At 39.5% G+C, this 19,192-nt stretch overlaps 1 protein-coding gene across 1 annotated transcript in view; it reads right to left on the bottom strand.

Moving 5' to 3' along the window:
• Positions 1-18,778, bottom strand: part of abcd3a (ATP-binding cassette, sub-family D (ALD), member 3a) — a 123,868-nt gene extending 105,090 nt beyond the window's left edge. Inside the window, 4 exon segments of the mRNA XM_034172654.1 lie at positions 6,887-6,975; positions 11,509-11,616; positions 11,697-11,733; positions 18,618-18,778. Coding sequence (XP_034028545.1) covers positions 6,887-6,975; positions 11,509-11,616; positions 11,697-11,733; positions 18,618-18,727 — 344 coding nt within the window. The 5' untranslated portion in view covers positions 18,728-18,778.
• Positions 18,779-19,192: the final 414 nt, after the last annotated feature.

Genomic DNA, 19,192 nt, shown 5'->3' on the forward strand with positions numbered 1-19,192 from the left:
TCTTGATGGATGACAACACCTTTTTGATAGAAAAAGTTTGTTACTTGTTCCAATGATTGTCGTTCTACTGCTCTGAAGGTCCCAATGAGCACAGTGACCTCCATAATCCATAAATGTAAGAAGTTGGGATCCACCAGGACTCCTCCTGGAGCTGGCCGCCTATTTAAACTGCACAATCGCAGGAGAAGGGCTGTATTCAGGAAGGTGACAAGAACTTGTTGGTCATGCTGTCAGAGCTCCAGCATTCCTCTGTGGAGAGAGGAGAACCTTCCAAAAGGACAACTATATCTGCAGCAATCCATCTATCAGGCCTGTATGGTATCATGGCCAGAGGGAAACCACGCCTTAGTAAAAGGCACATGGAACTTGAAGGACTCCCAAACCATGAGAATCAAAATTCTCTGGTCTGATGAGACAAAGACTGAACTCTTTAGCATGAATGCCAGGTGTCATGTTTGGAGGAAACCAGGCACCATCCCTATAATGAAGCATGGTGGTGGCAGCAACTGGGAGACTACTCAGGATTGAAGGAAAGATGAATGCTGAAATATAGAGACATCCTAGATGAAAACCTGCTCTGGAGCGCTCTTGACCTCAGACTGGGTGACTGTTCATTTTTCAGAAGAACAATGACTAAGCACACAGCCAACATATCAAAGGAGTGGCTTCAGGACAACTCTGTGAATGTCCTCGAGTGGCCCAGCCAGAGCCCAGACCCAAATCCAACTGAACATCTCTGGAGATATCTAAAAATGGCTGTGCACCGACGCTCCCCATCCAACCTGATGGATCTTGAGAGGTACTGCAAAGAGGAATGGACAGAACTGCCCAAAGATAGGTGCACTAAGCACGTGACATATTCAAAGATACTTGAGGCTGTAATTTGTGCCAAATGTGTATCAACAAAGTCTTAAGCAAAGCGTATGAAAATGTACGTACAGTAAAACTCACCTAAACCGTCATCATACAAACTGGATATTCACACTCACCGGACAAAAGGAAAAGTCCCAATGCTTTTGTATGGTTTTCCATGTAATAAACACTTTATATACCGGATTTTGTCTAATGGCTTTTCGCTTACATTGGACAAAACGTCCTGTCCGATCACAATGCATTTCTATTAAAAACCCCTCGCATATACCAGACAGAGCAGTCTGGATGTGTCCAGTAACAGAGGCATGAAATTAAGATCACCACTAACACTCACCGATTTTAGGAAACTGGGTACTGTATTTCCTTGATTAAAAGCCCAGCCATTTATTTTTTTTTCCAAACCATGCTCAGACACGGGAGCTACATCCTGACATGCACCTGCTAAACGACTGACAATGCAAAAGTCGTGATTTGTCACCTTTACGTTTTTACTCCTTCCTCTCCAGTCATATTTTAAAAGTTTTTGAAGTGCGCACGCCGATTACATTTCGATCACGGATCAAATGTGTTTGACAGAAAAGTCTGCAAATGTAACAAACTTCACAACACAAAGTGACGCTCAAATGAACTGCAATTCATAGAAGGAAATTGTACACCTAACATCTTTATACACTGAAAGAGAATCAGGACAAAGGCCAGATGTGATACTGCTCACCAACGTTAGGCTGAGCTACCTTTTAATAAGGGTGAAATAACCTTAAATGCATAAATTGAATGTTTTTCTCATGCAAACGTAACTTGAAAAGTACACCACCAAAAAGCAGGATGTTAAAAACCACAATGTTAGCGGTATAACAGATTGTTTACCCCTGGTATGATACACATGTAGGAATAAAAGTGCTTCTTGAAAAGGCTGACATCTCGGCTTATAATACCACTGTGGAGGATGAAAACAGTCATTAGGGACCAAAAAATAAAAAAAATACAGAATGAAGCAGAATGGGAGACCACAGCCATAGGCACCAACAAAAGGCTTCAAAGAGAATAAAATGGATTAAAGGAGAACATTTTGGCTCTTTTTTCAGGAAACACTCCCATCAATCATAATGTTAGAGGGGGCTGCACGATTTGATGAAAAAGGCATTCGGATTATTGATTTATATAATGTTAAACCATTGACGTGAAGTTGAAAGTCTCCAGTACAAGCACAATTTGATATCTTCTTTTCAACTCCATTCCGATGGTGTGCAAAGACAAAATTACAAAACTGGTGTCATTGTTTAAATACTAATGGACTTATGTACAACCCCAGCTCCAATGAAGTTGGAGCGTTGTTTGAAATGTAAATAAAAACAGAATACAATAATTTGCAAATCCTCTTCAACCTATATTCAATTGGATACACCACAAAGACAAGATATTTAATGTTCAAACTGATAGACTTTATTGTTTTTGTGCAAATATTTGCTCATTTTGAAATGGATGCCTGCAATACATTTCAAAAAAGCTGGGACAGGGGCAACAAAAGACTGGGAAAGTTGATGAATGCTCAAACACCACCTAATTGGAACACAGGTAAACAGGTTAATTGGAAACAGGTGAGTGTCATGACTAGGGATGGGTATCGATAAGATTTTAATCGATATCGATGCCATTATCGATTCTGCTTATCGATCTGATTCCTTATCCATTCCCTTATCGATACCTCTTGTGAATTTTGTACTAAAAGCAGGCTTTACAGGTTTTCTATGTATTTCATTGAGTCTTAAAGTAAATAAATATGAAATTGGTCACTGTATCCTTGATCTCAGAACATAAATAAAAATAAACAAAACGGTGTTTCGCTTTGAAGTTATTAATTCTGACTGGACTCTATCGTTCTAACTTGACTCGGCAGAGAGCCGCGCAGCGTTTGGAGCTGTGTGAACAGAATGGAGGACGATTCTCGTTTCTTTCTTGCAACAAGACAGGAGTCCCAGTTAGTAACTTTAATCCGCACAAAAGTGACTCACGATTGACATATTCAGGGATGAAAGCAGTGAAAAACAAAAAAGCTGAAACCCAAAATTACCCCCCAACACCACCTGCATGAAAATGTTTGAATTCTAGAAGCTCTGAAATGCAATCTGGGACTATTCCAGACAATAAACTGCAGTGAGTGCAGCATCCATTTTGGTGAGAAAACAAAAAAACAAAAAAAACAAAAAAAAACAAACAAAAAAAAAAAAACTTTCCTTATTCAAATTCATTCCAGTAGTATTCTGCTCTTACTAGGATGCAGCAGTTTTCTAGCTTGGCACATAGTTCTGGAGGAAATCACTGAAGAAATTAACACACTGAAAATATGGTTTGACCGAAACAAACCGTCATTAAACTTAAGACAGGGATGAAATGGAGGTGTAAGAGTCACTAGGTGTTCACAGGAAACACTATTTCTGTATGTATGTATTTATTTATGTTCATTGTTAGTTGGTTTTATATTTTCTGTTGTGTTTTTATTCAGGTTTGTCTCTTTCTCTAAAATTGTATATAATAACTAATCATTAGATTAGTTATATTACTATTATTGTTGTGGTTGCTATTATTATTAATGTATAAACAAAAATAAATTTAAGAAATATTACAATTTGTAATACATTTGACTCTTTTATGACAACAAACGCTTATACAGAAAACAAATGCACCCAAACATGGTGACAGCTGCAACTGCTTAATGCTAACTTTAACATTGAAAATGCCATAGACATGCTAATGCGTTACCATCCGTCCCGATTTTAAGTTAGAAATCTATCGACTAAGACATCTATCGACTGTTTCAGAAGACCATAACAGGTCGGTTTAACACAAAAAAGGTAAATAATACTCAGACATATGCTCTTTACAGTTTTAGTGGGGGAAAATTAAGATAAAGCGAAAGAAAAAAATGAACCAACGAAGCAATAGATCGAAGCACTGCTTTAATCTGCGAATCACTGCTTCGATTGGTTCAAGGTTCAAAACAAAGCCGCGCTGCAGAAAAGTTGATTACAGACCCGCTGCAGGGTCTGTAATCACTGTAGAGAAATGATCATTTTCCTGAAAAACACCCCCAAAAACAACGGCCACTCTGAAGGACCGATAAGGGAATCGTTAAGCAAAAAGCTTATCGATGTCGGTCGATCGAATAATTTCTTAACGATACCTGAAAGGAACCGGTTCTCGATACCCAAACCCAGTCATGACTGGGTAAATAAGGAGCATCCCCAAAAGGCTCAGCCATTCACAAGCAAAGATAGGGTGAGGATCACCACTTTGTGAACAACTGCGTGAAAAAAAAAAAAAGAAAAAAAATAGTCCAACAGTTTAAGAACAATGTTTCGCAATGTTCAATTGCAAGAAATTTAGGGATTCCATCATCTACAGTCCAAAATATAATCAGAAGATTCAGAGAATCTGGAGAACTTTCTACACGTACGTGGCAAGGCCGAAAACCAACACTGAATGCCCGTGACCTTCAATCCCTCAAGTGGCACTACATTAAAAACTGACATCATTGTGTAAAGGAACTTACCTCGTGGGCTCAGGAACACTTCAGAAAACCATTGTCTGTTAACACAGTTCGTCACTACCTCTACAAGTGCAAGTTAAAACTCTACCATGCAAAGCGAAAGCCATACATCAACAACATCCAGAAATGCCGCCACCTTCTCTGGACCCGAGCTCATTTGAAATGGACAGGCACAAAGTGGAAAAGTGTGCTGTGGTCTGATGAGTCCACATTTCAAATTGTTTTTGGAAATCATGGATGTCATGTCCTCCGGATAAAAAAGGAAAAAGACCATCCAGACTGTTACCATCTCAAAGTTCAAAAGCCAGCATCTGTGATGGTATAGGGTGTGTTAGTGCCCATGGCATGGGAAACTTACACATCTGTGATGGCACCATCAATGCTAAAAGGTACATCCAGGTTTTGGAGCAACACATGCTGCCATCCAAGCAACGTCTTTTTCAGGACACCCCTGCTTATTTCAGCAAGACAATGCCAAGCCACATTCTGCACGTGGTACAACATGTGTAGCTTCGTAGTAAAAGACTGTGGGTACTAGACTGGCCTGCCTGCAGTCCAGACCTGTCACCCATTGAAAATGTGTAGCACATTATGAAGCGCAAAATACGACAATGGAGACCCCAGACTGTTGAGCAACTGAAATCATACATCAAGCAAAAATGGGAAAGAATTCCACCTACAAAGCTTCAACAATTAGTGTCCTCAGTTCCCAAACACTTATTGAGTGTTGTTAGAAGGAAAGGTGATGTAACACAGTGGTAAACATACCATTGTCCCAGCTTTTTTGAAACGTGTTGCAGGCATCCACTTCAAAATAAGCAAATATTTTCACAAAACGTTTTTAAAAAAAGTTTATCAGTTTGAACATTAAAGATCTTGCCTTTGCGGTGTATTCAATTGAATATAGGTTGAAGAGGATTTGCAAATCATTGTATTCTGTTTTTATTTAGATTTTACACAATATCCCAACTTCACTGGAATTGGGGTTGTATACTTTTATAGTTATTAAAGTATAATTTAACATTTTTTAGCAACTCAAAATGAAGAAATTGGTGTCGTTGCTGAGCAATTTTCACTTTAAATATCAGTTTCCCCCTAGGATTTTGGAATACAGCTGCAATCCTGACTTGTTTTGTGCGCGTGTGGGTTGGTGGGAGGGAGGGTCTGTTACATATATCAAACTTGAGTTTTAGCTGTACCATTTTCAAATCTGCTCCTTGAAAGTTAACATCAAGATAAAAAACTTCATAAACAAAACATTTGTTTTACATAAATTACATGTTTAACAAATGTTATTACATAATCATTTATACTATCCCAACCCTGTGGTATTTCAGCACAAACGTCCTCAATTCACACAACAGAATTACTTTTAAACCCATATTTTCCTGAAAACTAATATATCTGCATGTGAAAATGACTTGGCAAGTTACATACATCAAAGAGAAAAGTGACCAAAAGGTGTCCAACTCACAAATGCAACAAACAGTTGCTGATTTATGCAAACCTTTACCAGTATCTTCAGATGTCAACAAAGCAGAATAGCAAAATGACAGCATTTTCATGAACTGATGTGACTACTGGGCTTTGTGGTAACTGTCATTCCAGCGAGGTTCTCAAGAGAATCATAAAATCAAATGTTAAGGCTATGGAACTGCAAGTCCCACAAAATACTGCCATTTTTTCCTCTCTATTGCAATATTGTCATAAAATCACTTTTTATATCATTTAACAACATCTCTGTGGTGTACTCCATTCACATGTACCATGTTGTACATTTTAGAATGTCACATCATTTTTGCTGTCCATCATGTAACCTGTTATAGCGAAAAGTGTTTCTATTGCCATTTTTAGAATTTCCTGAAAAACTACTTTGTGCGAGCATAACATGTTTTTGCAATATTTAGGGTTTTTTTTATTATTATTATTATTATTATTCTGCTTCATTTTCATTAAGAGCATTTTAAATTCACTTTTTCAATTTGCTCAATTTGGAGGGAAATGGAAACCTGTCCAGTGTTAAAGAAAAAAGGTAGAAAACTCCACACACACACTTCACCAAATGCATGAAATCGACAGCATCTGATGGAGGTGGTCCCCCCCCAGGTTGACATCGTGATTACGAGTGATGTCATTAACTGTGCAGCCTTAATGTAGGGTTCTTTCTGGGATTCAAAAACTGTCAGACACTAGCTTTGAATAGCCACACATTGGGGGAGGGGGGCTCATAGCAAGGTGATGATAATAAACTGCAACATTTAATTGTTCTAGTGATGGTATTTAAGCAAACTGGTGACCGTGCTGGCAAGATATACACTTTATAGGGCAGATTCACTAAAACAGATGCATAAAAGTCTACTCATACAACAACACATTTAGTGATTGACACTTCTTTGTATTGTAGACCAGTCAAAGTGTACACAAGAAGTCATGTTTAAGTGTTAAAATATAATTTTGGGATCTGACCTTTCTATCATGGTGCCATTTTGGATCATCCACACATCACAGTAGGTCCTGGCGACTAGCATGACAGCGATTAGGAAGAGACAGCCTGTCTGTGACAACATTAAACAATTTATTAAGAAAAATAAATCCCAAAGCATATCAACATCATCATCCTGCCTATGACATGCTGATTATTTACCGAACAATGAACACCGCATAAAACTTTACACTAGCTGTGGCCTCGACCTACTGTATTTTCATTCAAGGGCTTTCCATCCAACAAAATGTATAATCATGATTACAACTTTAGTTACAGCAGTGGTTCCCAAACATTGCAGGGCCCCCTTTCATAGTTAATATTTGTGAAAGTGAGGATTTACTGCAAATTCAGATGTGCCAATAACCATGTTCAGCATATATATATATACATATATACATATACATATATATATATATACATATATATATATATACTCAACAAAAATATAAACGCAACACTTTTGGTTTTGCTCCCATTTTGTATGCGATGAACTCAAAGATCTAAAACTTTTTCCACATATACAATATCACCATTTCTCTCAAATATTGTTCACAAACCAGTCTAAATCTGTGATAGTGAGCACTTCTCCTTTACTGAGATAATCCATCCCACCTCACAGGTGTGCCATATCAAGATGCTGATTAGACACCATGATTAGTGCACAGGTGTGCCTTAGACTGTCCACAATAAAAGGCCACTCTGAAAGATGCAGTTTTATCACACAGCACAATGCCACAGATGTCGCAAGATTTGAGGGAGCGTGCAATTGGCATGCTGACAGCAGAAATGTCAACCAGAGCTGTTGCTCGTGTATTGAATGTTCATTTCTCTACCATAAGCCGTCTCCAAAGGCATTTCAGAGAATTTGGCAGTACATCCAACCAGCCTCACAACCGCAGACCACGTGTAACCACACCAGCCCAGGACCTCCACATCCAGCATGTTCACCTCCAAGATCGTCTGAGACCAGCCACTCGGACAGCTGCTGGAATAATCGGTTTGCATAACCAAAGAATTTCTGCACAAACTGTCAGAAACCGTCTCAGGAAAGCTCATCTGCATGCTCGCCGTCCTCATCGGGGTCTCGACCTGACTCCAGTTCGTCGTCGTAACCGATTTGAGTGGGCAAATGCTCACATTCGCTGCCGTTTGGCACGTTGGTGAGGTGTTCTCTTCACGGATGATGCGAAGGACATGTGTTGCACTGCATGAGGCAAATGGTGGTCACACCAGATACTGACTGGTATCCCCCCCCCAATAAAACAAAACTGCACCTTTCAGAGTGGCCTTTTATTGTGGGCAGTCTAAGGCACACCTGTGCACTAATCATGGTGTCTAATCAGGATCTTGGTATGGCACACCTGTGAGGTGGGATGGATTATCTCAGCAAAGGAGAAGTGCTCACTATCACAGATTTCGACTGGTTTGTGAAAAATATTTGAGGGAAATGGTGATATTGTGTATGTGGAAAAAGTTTTAGATCTTTGAGTTCATCTCATACAAAATGGGAGCAAAACCAAAAGTGTTGCGTTTATATTTTTGTTGAGTATATATACACACACATATATACCTATATATCTATATACACACATATATATATATTTTTTTTTTTCCCACTTTATATAAGCATTTCATTTTGTTGTTTCTGTTCAATAAGTTTGAATTATTTTGTAATTTTCATTCCACAAAACTGGTTTGTTGCATTTATTACTGAACCAATTTTAGGGCCCCTTCACACATAGTGTGAACTTTGGTCGAAGTGCGAAAACGTGTAAAATCGTCCCTGCCTCTAATGTCTCGTACACCTGTTGCTATAACTATTTGCGCACATCAGCAGCTGAAAAACAGAGTATGCGCTGTGCGAACCCATCGATCCCTCTCGTGACAGGTGTTGGCCAAATTCTAGCTGGCATGCATGAACATCTAACACCACTGTTTTGGCACTTAGAAAATGCGTGGCCATTTGCACTCTTGTCGTGCCGACAGTGAAATTTGTCTAAGTTCCCCACGAGTGTGGCTTTGGTGTGTGCGCTGAACTGACAGGAGGTGTGTCCGCCAACTGAAGCGGCTGTAGAGATCTGTCAATCTGGACATCCCAGCGAGACAACACGTATTGTGTTTGGACGAACATGGACTAAGAACTGCCAACTGTGACGCGTATGTGTCTGTTTGGTGTCATCACATGGACAAATAAAAACATATATCGCTGTGGCATTTTCCCCACACAGATTACAGACCAGTGACGGTAGCTCAGTGGTAAAGTTTTGGGCTGGCAATCAGTAAAGTGCAGGTACGAATCCCCTCGGTGGTATTTTCATTTATTCCACATCAGCGACACCATGTGGTGCACCTCACACTGTGTTCCTGCTCGAAAGACACTGTCGCATGAACAAACCCTAGCACCGGGATTGTACACACCTGCCCGTCGGTGCAATGTTTCGTGGTGCACCAACTGGAACCGTTTTGCGCTGTTTTGCCGTATTCGATCAAATTTCACACTGTGTGAAGGGGCCTTTAAAAATGTGTACTTAAAATATAGGAGTGCTGGTAATTCCGAGTACGACTGCATACATTTTTTTCCTCTCTTTTTCTCCCCATCACACTAGGACTCTCCATGAACTACGAGACCATGAGCATTTCCCACTGTTGACCTTCGCTGCATGGAGCACACCAGAACATGCTTACCATTGTTCTGCCCTTCTATTGCAATATGTTGCCATATTACATCAAGTCGATGATATGGCATGATGGCTTTGTATTGCTGTTTAGTGTATGGCCTGTGTTACTTATGACACATTGAGCTGACATTTGTTATGAGCTAGCCCCATGAAAATAAGTTGAATTTAAAATTAATACAGTGGTGACTTTCAATAAATTTATCACTGTTCTTATGTGGCAGTTGACTGCTTCCAAACAAGCAATGTGTAAAGAAATAACCAACCTGCTGAATAATCTACACCCCTGATTCTTCCAAGTCTTTCAGATAAGCTGCACAAAGGTTTTGAACTGTCATCTCTGGCACCTCATCCTGTCAGTGTGCAACGATAATGTAATAATCTCCTGTCAAACCTCAATTTCTCGAAATATACCTTTCTTAAATCAGGTGAGAAGAGAAGACAGTAATTGATTGTGTCACTCCCCAATTCCTAAACAACAATAAAGCTCTGGATTTCTGCAGTTCTTGACCTTGTAACGGCAAGTTAACAAATGTTACACTGTTGTACTGTGATAGGAGCAACAGAACATTTGGAACATGCATCTTATCTTCAGCAGCTTTGGACACAGGTTTGAAATGCGTAAAGTGCACTCTGTCCCATCTTTAAAAAAAAAAAAATTAAAAAAAATTGCTTATCTCCTGGGTGCATTACAAAAACACCCAGAGGGGGAGAAAACTGCATTAATCTGTATCATTGCATTAATGTGTCTCATTGTATTATTATGTCTTCAAAAATGCATGTTTGACGTGTTTTATATCATAATCTGTCAACATTATAAATGTACAAATGACTTGTTGAACTTGTATAGAAACAGAATGCAGCAGCTTGGAGAAAATAAGAAGCACATGGCCTTTATTATGTGAAAGGACAAAATAGTACTGATAAATGATGTCTCTCTTTACTACAGAATTAATTTTCATGTTGACGCACAGCACAATTTTCTACTAGTCTCACATTAGTTCATCACATTATTTCACAGATGTGCCTTGAAACATGTGTAAAGAAGCTAATTTCTGAATGAAAGCAAAGAGCTGTTATCAGGATCAGAGCTCATCAGCAAAGTACACCATCAGATGCAACTTGCATACAAGTCATCATATGGACATTTATCATTTTTTCCTTGAATAAAATGAATGTGATCATTCTGAAAAGTCATTAATGCAAATGCGACAGACTTGTCACATCGACAGACCTCTGTGACAGATGCTGAAAATGTCATTCATGCTTTTGTTACTTCCAGAATTGATTATCATAATGTTGTATTTTCTGGTTTACCATGTAATAGTTTTATGATTGTGAATACAGTTGCCAGGAAATCTGGTCGCATCCCACGTGTTTGGCTTTCAGTTCATTTAAGAGCAGATCTTAAGGTTTTGTTGCCAATTTATTCATCTCCAAATTGTTGTGCCCCCACCCATCTTGCTAAACTCACAAATCCTTACGTACCTTTTCAAGCACTGCAATCTCAGGATGAGGGCGCGTGGTATGTGAATGAGTTGAAGAAGAAGTTAGTAGGTTTTAGAGCCTCTGGATATTGTGCACCTACCTTACAGCATTGTTTGCCAGTAGGATTAAGGAGGTCCATTACTGTTGAACATTTTAATGTTAATATTAATGCATGTTTATAACTAGTATCTCATGTTATTTATATTTGTTGGTTTGTATCTAATGTTTTTATTCATTCTGATATTCAGATTCATTTTACTGCAATGTTTTCAATGTTTGTACTGCGGAGAACACTGAAATTTTCTAACTTAAAGTGATACAAATAAATGTTATTTCTATTATTTATTATTGCAAGGTTTAAAAAATCCCAATATTGGGGGATCTGAAAACAGTTCTGCTGGAACTAGTAGGTATCAGAGCAGTTAGGTTAACAGATACACAGTAACACACCTCCATGCAGAAAAGCGAGGCACCATAATCCGCAGAATACGAAGCAGTCGGAGGAAGAACACCTTGTCCACTGCTGCACGGTCCTTTTTGCCATCTTTCTGTATGATGAAATACACAACAGTCATGGAGTCTTAAAGCTCCTATAAAGTTTTGAAATATAAAAGTGAGGTCATCTTACCTCTGTGTTCAGCATCAACGCTGAACTGCCTGTTCTCCTAAAAAATAAATTAATTAAATAAAAAAAATTAAGCAACAGAAATTGACAAAGCCGCTTCAGCTTGAAACAGAAAACTTTGCTGTTCGACAAACTTAGTAAGTTTGTTGAGCATCTCCCTTTTTCTCTTAGGGGTTGCCACAGCATCTGCATGTTGATTTTTGTTGGGCAATGGCAAGTTTATTGGGGGGGGGGGGCGACTGCAGTTTAAACAAAAGTGTGATCCTCAAATACATTAAATAACTGAAGGCTGCCCTTCTCTTCCACCTGTCGTAGTCTTCTGCTTGGAAATATACGAAATAATATATTTCCTAGCAAGGTGCTATAGACTGTAAGCTATGACTTAACTGACCATGGGGAATACATAAAATACAACCTTGAGATAAGTCAGGTTATACTTTTTTTGGATGGGCTCACAGGAAAGCCACAGAGTGCTATTTTTGGAGGCTATATTAGGACTTGAGCGCAAAACAAACAAAGGGAATAATTGATGATTGTTACTTTATGGTTCAACTACATTCGAACACCCTGACATTGGTGTGTGAGTGTGTTTGTCAGAATGGGTGAATGTGAGGCATTATTGTAAAACGCTTTGAGCTTCTGATGCAGATGGATAAGCGCTATATAAATGCAGTCCATTTACCATTTTAATTCAATCTCCCCATGGGTTTAAGCCTCTCAAGAGTGGTGCTTTCAAACAAACTGGTGTTTTATTTATTGACTAAATTAGTAATTTAGGAATACCGGTTTTAAATGTAATAGAGTAGGACACTACGGGCTACATTCGACACCACATTTTTGGCATGCTCTCTGCAGCCGTACCAAGTGATTAAGACACTGGTCTATGGGGGGCATTAATTTTACCGTGTGCCCATAAAATCAGAAGTAAATTCAGATAAATGAGTTGAAATGATTTCTGCATATTCTTACCAAAATAATACTCAAAAAAAGAAAAATTCCAAAATAATTATGTCCTCCATGATGTCACAGTTATTTAATACATGGAGGGGTCTGAAATTTTCATCTTAGGTGCATGTCCACTGTAAGAGACATAATCAAAAAAATAAATAAAATAAAATAATAATCCGGAAATCACAATGTATGTGTATATGTATTTTTTTTTTAAATAATTTATTTGTATGTTACTGCTGCAAATAAGTATTTCAACACCTGTGAAAATCAATGTTAGTATTTGGTACAGTAGCCTTTGTTTGCAATTACAGAGGTCAAACATTTCCTGTAGTTTTTCACCAGGTTTGCACACACTGCAGCAGGGATTTTGGTCCACTCCTCCACACATATCTTCTCTAGATCAGCCAGGTTACTGGGCTGTCGCTGAGAAACACAGAGTTTGAGCTCCCTCCAAAGATTTTCTATTGGGTTTAGGTCTGGAGACTGGCTAGGCCACTCCAGAACCTTGATATGCTTCTTACGGAGCCACTCCTTGGTTATCCTGGCTGTGTGCTTCGGGTCATTGTCATGTTGGAAGACCCACCCATGACCCATCTTCAATGCTCTAACTGAGGGAAGGAGGTTGTTCCCCAAAATCTCGCAATACATGGCCCCGGACATCCTCTCCTTAATACAGTGCAGTCATCCTGTCCCATGTGCAGAAAAACACCCCAAAGCATGATGCTTCCACCCCCATGCTTCACAGTAGGGACGGTGTTTTTGGGATGGTACTTAGCATTCTTCTTCCTCCAAACACGGCGAGTGGAATTAACACCAGAAACAAAAAGTTCTATTTTGGTCTCATCTGACCACATACCTTTCTCCCATGACTCCTCTGGATCATCCAAATGGTCATGGGCAAACTTAAGACGGGCCTGGACATGTGCTGATTTAAGCAGAGGGAACCTTCCTTGTCATGCATGATTTTAACCCATGACGTCTTAGTGTATTACCCACAGTAACCTTGGAAACAGTGGCGCCAGCTCTCTTCAGGTCATTGAGCAGCTCCTCCCGTGCAGTTCTGGGTTGATTCCTCACCTTTCTTAGAATCACTGATACGCCATGAGGTGGGATCTTGTATGAGCCCCAGTGTGAGGGAGATTGACAGTCATGTTTAGCTTCTTCCATTTTCTAATAATTGCTCCATCAGTTGATCTTTTTTCACCAAGCTGCTTGGCAATTGCCCCGTAGCCCTTTCCAGCCTTGTGGAGGTCTACAATTTTGTCTCTGGTGCCTTTGGACAGCTCTTTGGTCTTAGCCATGTTAGTAGTTGGAGTCTTACTGATTGTGTGGGGTGGACAGGTGTCTTTATGCAGCTAACGACCTCAAATAGATGCTTCTAATTTGGACTAATAAGTGGAGTGGAGGTGGAGTTTTTAAGAGGCGGACTAACAGGTCTTTGAGGGCCAGAATTTTTGCTGATTGGCAGGTGCTGAAATACTTATTTGCAGAAGTAACATGCAAATAAATTATAAAATCATACATTGTGATTTCCAGATGTTTTTTTTTTTCTGGATTATGTCTCTCACAGTGAACAAGCACCTAAGATGAAAATTTCAGACCCCTCCATGATTTCTAAGTGGGAGAACTTGCAAAATCGCAGGGTGTTCAAATACTTATTTTCCTCACTGTATGTATGTATGTATGTATGTATGTATAGATAGATGTATGGATGGATGTATAGATAGATCGATAGATCGCCACACAATCGCCATTGACTTTATTAATAATTACATGTAAAATGTATACTTACAAATTATTGTTCCATATTAAATTCCTAAATCACACCCTGTGAGTTTGCACTCCAACTACTCATGTCAGTCCCCAGCAAAACCCCACAGACACATCAGCAAAAAGCACACATCCTGTGCACCAGCTGTACAGGAGTATATGAAATTCACCAAAATAAAAAATAAAATTGATGCAGGCCAATTTCAGCATGCAGGCAAAATATATTGTCATTTTTGAATGGTTTATCTATTAAAGAATAAAAACTGAAGGAAATCAATTGTAAAGCTTGAAAGAACTTTAGGTAGGAACTATTTTAGCCATAAGGTTAAGTGAGAGGGGGAAGCGTTGGCTTTTTAAATACTTGAAAGACACTGGACTCAGCGAGACGATTTAGTACTGCTATAACAGACTGATGCAAAAGGTGGCAGCAATGCAACAATAAGCATGCCGGCTGCCGTTATATGCCACAAAAGAAGAAGGGTTCCTTTGTTTTCTCCACACAGTCACATTTTGAGAAAAAACACATTTCATGTCAAAATAAAGCCATAAAATACGTTTGTTTTTTGATTTAGTGGTTTTATATGACTAAGTAAACAGAACGTGGAAACAAATTTTGACGATTATCTGTATACAAACAGAGGTTTTGCAGCCCTGAATTTCACTTCAGTACGTGCACAGTATAAATAACTGCGCCACACTTAAAAATTTCAGTGATTGTAAACACATTTTCATTGCATGAATAGAATTATTGGACATGCACCTAAGCACTGGATGTTCGGTTGCTGACCGGTGTCAGGAGCTCAGCACTCCCCTTACAGGTATGAGTGCTGTGGACTTTGGGGCTCGCTGTGTCTCTTCCATGCTCTTCTGGAGCCGGGCAGATTAGTCTGTTTAATATTAACTTTGGTGACATGTTTCTTCGTCTTGCAGTGTTCTTCCAATGTTTTGCTGATGAAATCCAAACATAACATGCAGAGGGCTTTACCGGGAAGCTCAACCTTGCGGCCAAATTCACCAAGTCCTGGCTTTGTACTGTCCATGTCGACCTCCCAGTCCAAACATGTCCACTTAACCTTTTTTTTTTTTTTTTTTACACCACTGTCAATGTCTCTAACGCGGTCTTTGTCCTCTCTCTCTGTAATTTTGGCCATGTTACAGACGCAGCTCAACAGACAGAAACTTGCAGAAAATCAAAATGTCCACATCCGGGTAATTATTCAGGGCATTACAGCCACACTGAGTGGTCAGTTGTCACTGCTGCCATGAAATTCCTACACTGCCTTCCACACATCTCATCTCTGTGATTTGCACAAATCAAGGAGATGGGACATTTGACATTTTGGTCCCTCAATCCGTGGTACTCTGCAGAATTGCCACATCTGTAAATATCAGTATCAGTCAATGGGGGGGGGGGGGGGGGGGGGGGGGTTAGAATGCAATGATATTTTTTTGCCATCTGTTTCATTGAAAGTCTCCTAGATTTGTATTTTGGTCAGAATGAAGCACACAGATTTGGTAAAATTACAGTCACTTGCCCAGTTCCGGATCATTGCCAGTTCCGGATCACTGCTGTAGTATTTGCGCTGCAGTTTCTCGTAATCAGCGCGAATAAGCTAATACTTGGTACCAGTGGAAAGACTGATGTTTTATCTACAAACGACCACAAGCTCGACCGGATCCGGCCATCCTTGTGATCAGCAGAGGAATCAAAACAGTCTGGTGTCTGTGGTGTGCACGCTTTTTCTCACCAACTCATTCCTGCAAGTTTGAAAGTAACGATCTCTAAGACATATTAAAGGTGAGTTAGCCATTCTGTGTTTTTGGTTCTAGAGTGGGAAAATACTTACTTACTTGGGTAGAAAATGTCAGTGTGTTATATCTTGCTGTTTAATTGCTGCACGCATTTATCTCTGTCGCGAAAATTTGCCGGTTGTGGATCACTGAAGCAGCAGCCTCGGGTCAGTACTTGTGAGCCATGTGTACTTTGGGGGTCATCTCAACATCACAAATGGACATGATTGTGGGGGCTTTTACTTTTTAATTTGGGAGAAATCTCACCTCCACACTTAATTTTTTGCTTGCAAAAATGTATAACAGTGCCTTTCGAAACTAAGTAAATTCTCATTTAATAATTATAATTTATATCATTTTGTGTTCAAAACACATTCTCGGGCACAGTGTGTATCATTCTGCATTAGAAGGGCTCCAGCCAGATGCCAGGAATGCCCCCAAAGTGACACAGAGTGTCGTGATCCAGAACCAGCAAAGTGATCCATTTCCGGCAAATATTTGCACCACACATAATGTGGCTTCACACTGTAAGTAGAAGGGCTACTCCAACCTGACTTCTTCAGCTAGATAACATCCAAATACCCAATACAACAATACCCAATAAAGGACATTCAGTTGGGCAATTCTACGGTAATGGAATTACAACCTGAGCTAATCTGTCGTGGTTAGATGCCATATGTCCAGATTTTGCTGCTGTTGTAATTCCGTTACCATAGAATTGTCCAGTTGCATTATGGCTCTGTATAGTGGGACTTTAAAAAGGTGATCCGGAACTGGGCAACCGTCTGTACATTTAACAGACTCACAGCTCAATGATTCACAAGTAGTTTACACATTAATGGAAATACTCGTTATCAGGGCCGGAATAACGTAGGTTGCATAATGGTAAAAAGTCATCGTTAACTCGGTGCTGCAGTGTGTCGATAGTAGGGCTGCAACAACGAATCGATAAAATTCGATTACGACAGGCGTCGACAACACATTGCGTCATCAATGCGATGTGTTGAGCGATTATGGCGCCAGAAGCGACCAGATCAGACGCTGTTTCGTAGAAGAACTACACACTTAGAATATGGCAGAAGCAAGTAGACAGAAGAAAGTCAAGACTTCAAAAGTGTGGGAGCACTTTACGTTAACGCAAAGACGTTTGTTAACTGCAACATTTGCAAGTCGGACCTCGCATGGCACGGGAGTACGATGGTAATGATGCATCTCAAACGAAAGCATGTCGGAGTCATCAACGAGGTAGGGGAGAGCTCAGTGTCTGGGCAAGTTAAGAAATCTTTATTTTTGTTTAAGCAGTCGTAACGTCTCAGTATGACAAGTCAGGCAGTGATATGAAGCTAGGCAGGCTCAGGCTGTCTGCGCGTCTCCCAGAGCAGTGAGGGTGAGGGGCAGAGAGTGAGAGAAAAAGAAAAACAGTAACAGCACCGACAGTTTTTTTATTAATGTTGTCAAAGTCCGACCATCGACATTAACACTTGTCCGATTGTCCGGGACAAGTGTAAAATGTGATCAGACAAGTAATAGCTCTAAATCGTTGTCCGACCGGACAAGTGGCTTTTTTTTTTTTTTGGGTTTGAAACATTCAAATTCTTCTTGCACAACTGGCCGCCCCCCCCCCCCCGCAGACAAAGAGCCGAGCAGCACTGCTGCGGAAAAAAAAACTCCGTCAAAGTCTTCACATAAAACGAGCTCCAGAAATTCATTTATAGGTTTTATTTTACAGTTGAAAGCCTTTATGTTTCCAAAGTTTGCTCAGCGAGAGCGAGAGAATATATGTGGGATGAGTCACATGTGTCATTGTGAAATGACCACATAGTTTACAAGTTATACAGAGAATGTTGCACATATATAATGAGTCAGGCTACAGTTTTTGATTTAGGTTTTATGGTTAACTGGTTATGCTAATTGCTCATTTGCAGCAATAAAAATACCTCTTTTTTCACCATATATTTTATAACATTTATATGCTTCAATGTTGTTTTATGGCAACTCAGCCCTTTGATAAAGCAATGCCATTTGAAATAATTATTTTTGTTCTTTATTATAAACTGTTTATTCTTTATTATTTTATATTTCAACAGCCAAGGGACATTTGACGATTTGTTGATTTTCAAGTATTTTAAGTTTTCAAATAATATTCTGTTAAATAAAGTGATGGAAGGAGAGAAAAATTGTTTCCCTGGCACAGTTTTAAAAAAATCCCCGCTAATCCGATTAATCGTGTCGAAACCCCATCAGAATAATCGATGATCCAAATAATCGTTTGTTGCAGCCCTAGTCGATAGATTTAAGCGTCTGATTCTAACAGAACCGGCCAGCCGGCCCTAACAATGGGATAACTACTAACACTAAATCCGCTGAAAAGCATATGTTCCGCAAAACCCAAAGAACGACTCAATTACTTACCTGTTTTGCCTGTCTGACCGTATTCTCACTTTGAGCAGATACAAAAACAACAAAATACCGCCTGCTATGGAGGAGTTCTTCGCTGTCAAGTACTTACTAAAGGCCGCCATGTCTCTGTCACTACGACCTGTGGAAGCTTCTTCTGCGCTCTTTTTGTAACAGTGTCACAGCTCATCTCTGCCCCTTGTGGACGAATACTATTTCTCCTCCTCTGAAACGTCCAGATAAATAAATAAACAAATGAATGAATAAATAAATAAAACAAAACAAAAATTCTGGACAAATATCAAAAGCATTTATCAATCAATTAATAACAGCAACATAATAATAGTAATAATAATCACATTCATGTTGCACAACGATAATGTTTATGTAATGTCATCGACCCCCCCAACACAAAAACACACACACACACTCGAACACTCTTGATATTCCTGTTTTGTTTTCTGTTTTACATGCATGTGCACAGAGCAGAGCCTATTGCATTTCTGTGGCAGGACTGACACAGATTAAAACCAGTCAGCCAGGAAAGACAGTGAATGGATTTTAAAGGGGTACTATGTAACTTCTTGATC

The sequence above is a fragment of the Thalassophryne amazonica genome, chromosome 1, assembly GCF_902500255.1.
Source record: "Thalassophryne amazonica chromosome 1, fThaAma1.1, whole genome shotgun sequence".
Lineage (NCBI taxonomy): Eukaryota > Metazoa > Chordata > Actinopteri > Batrachoidiformes > Batrachoididae > Thalassophryne > Thalassophryne amazonica.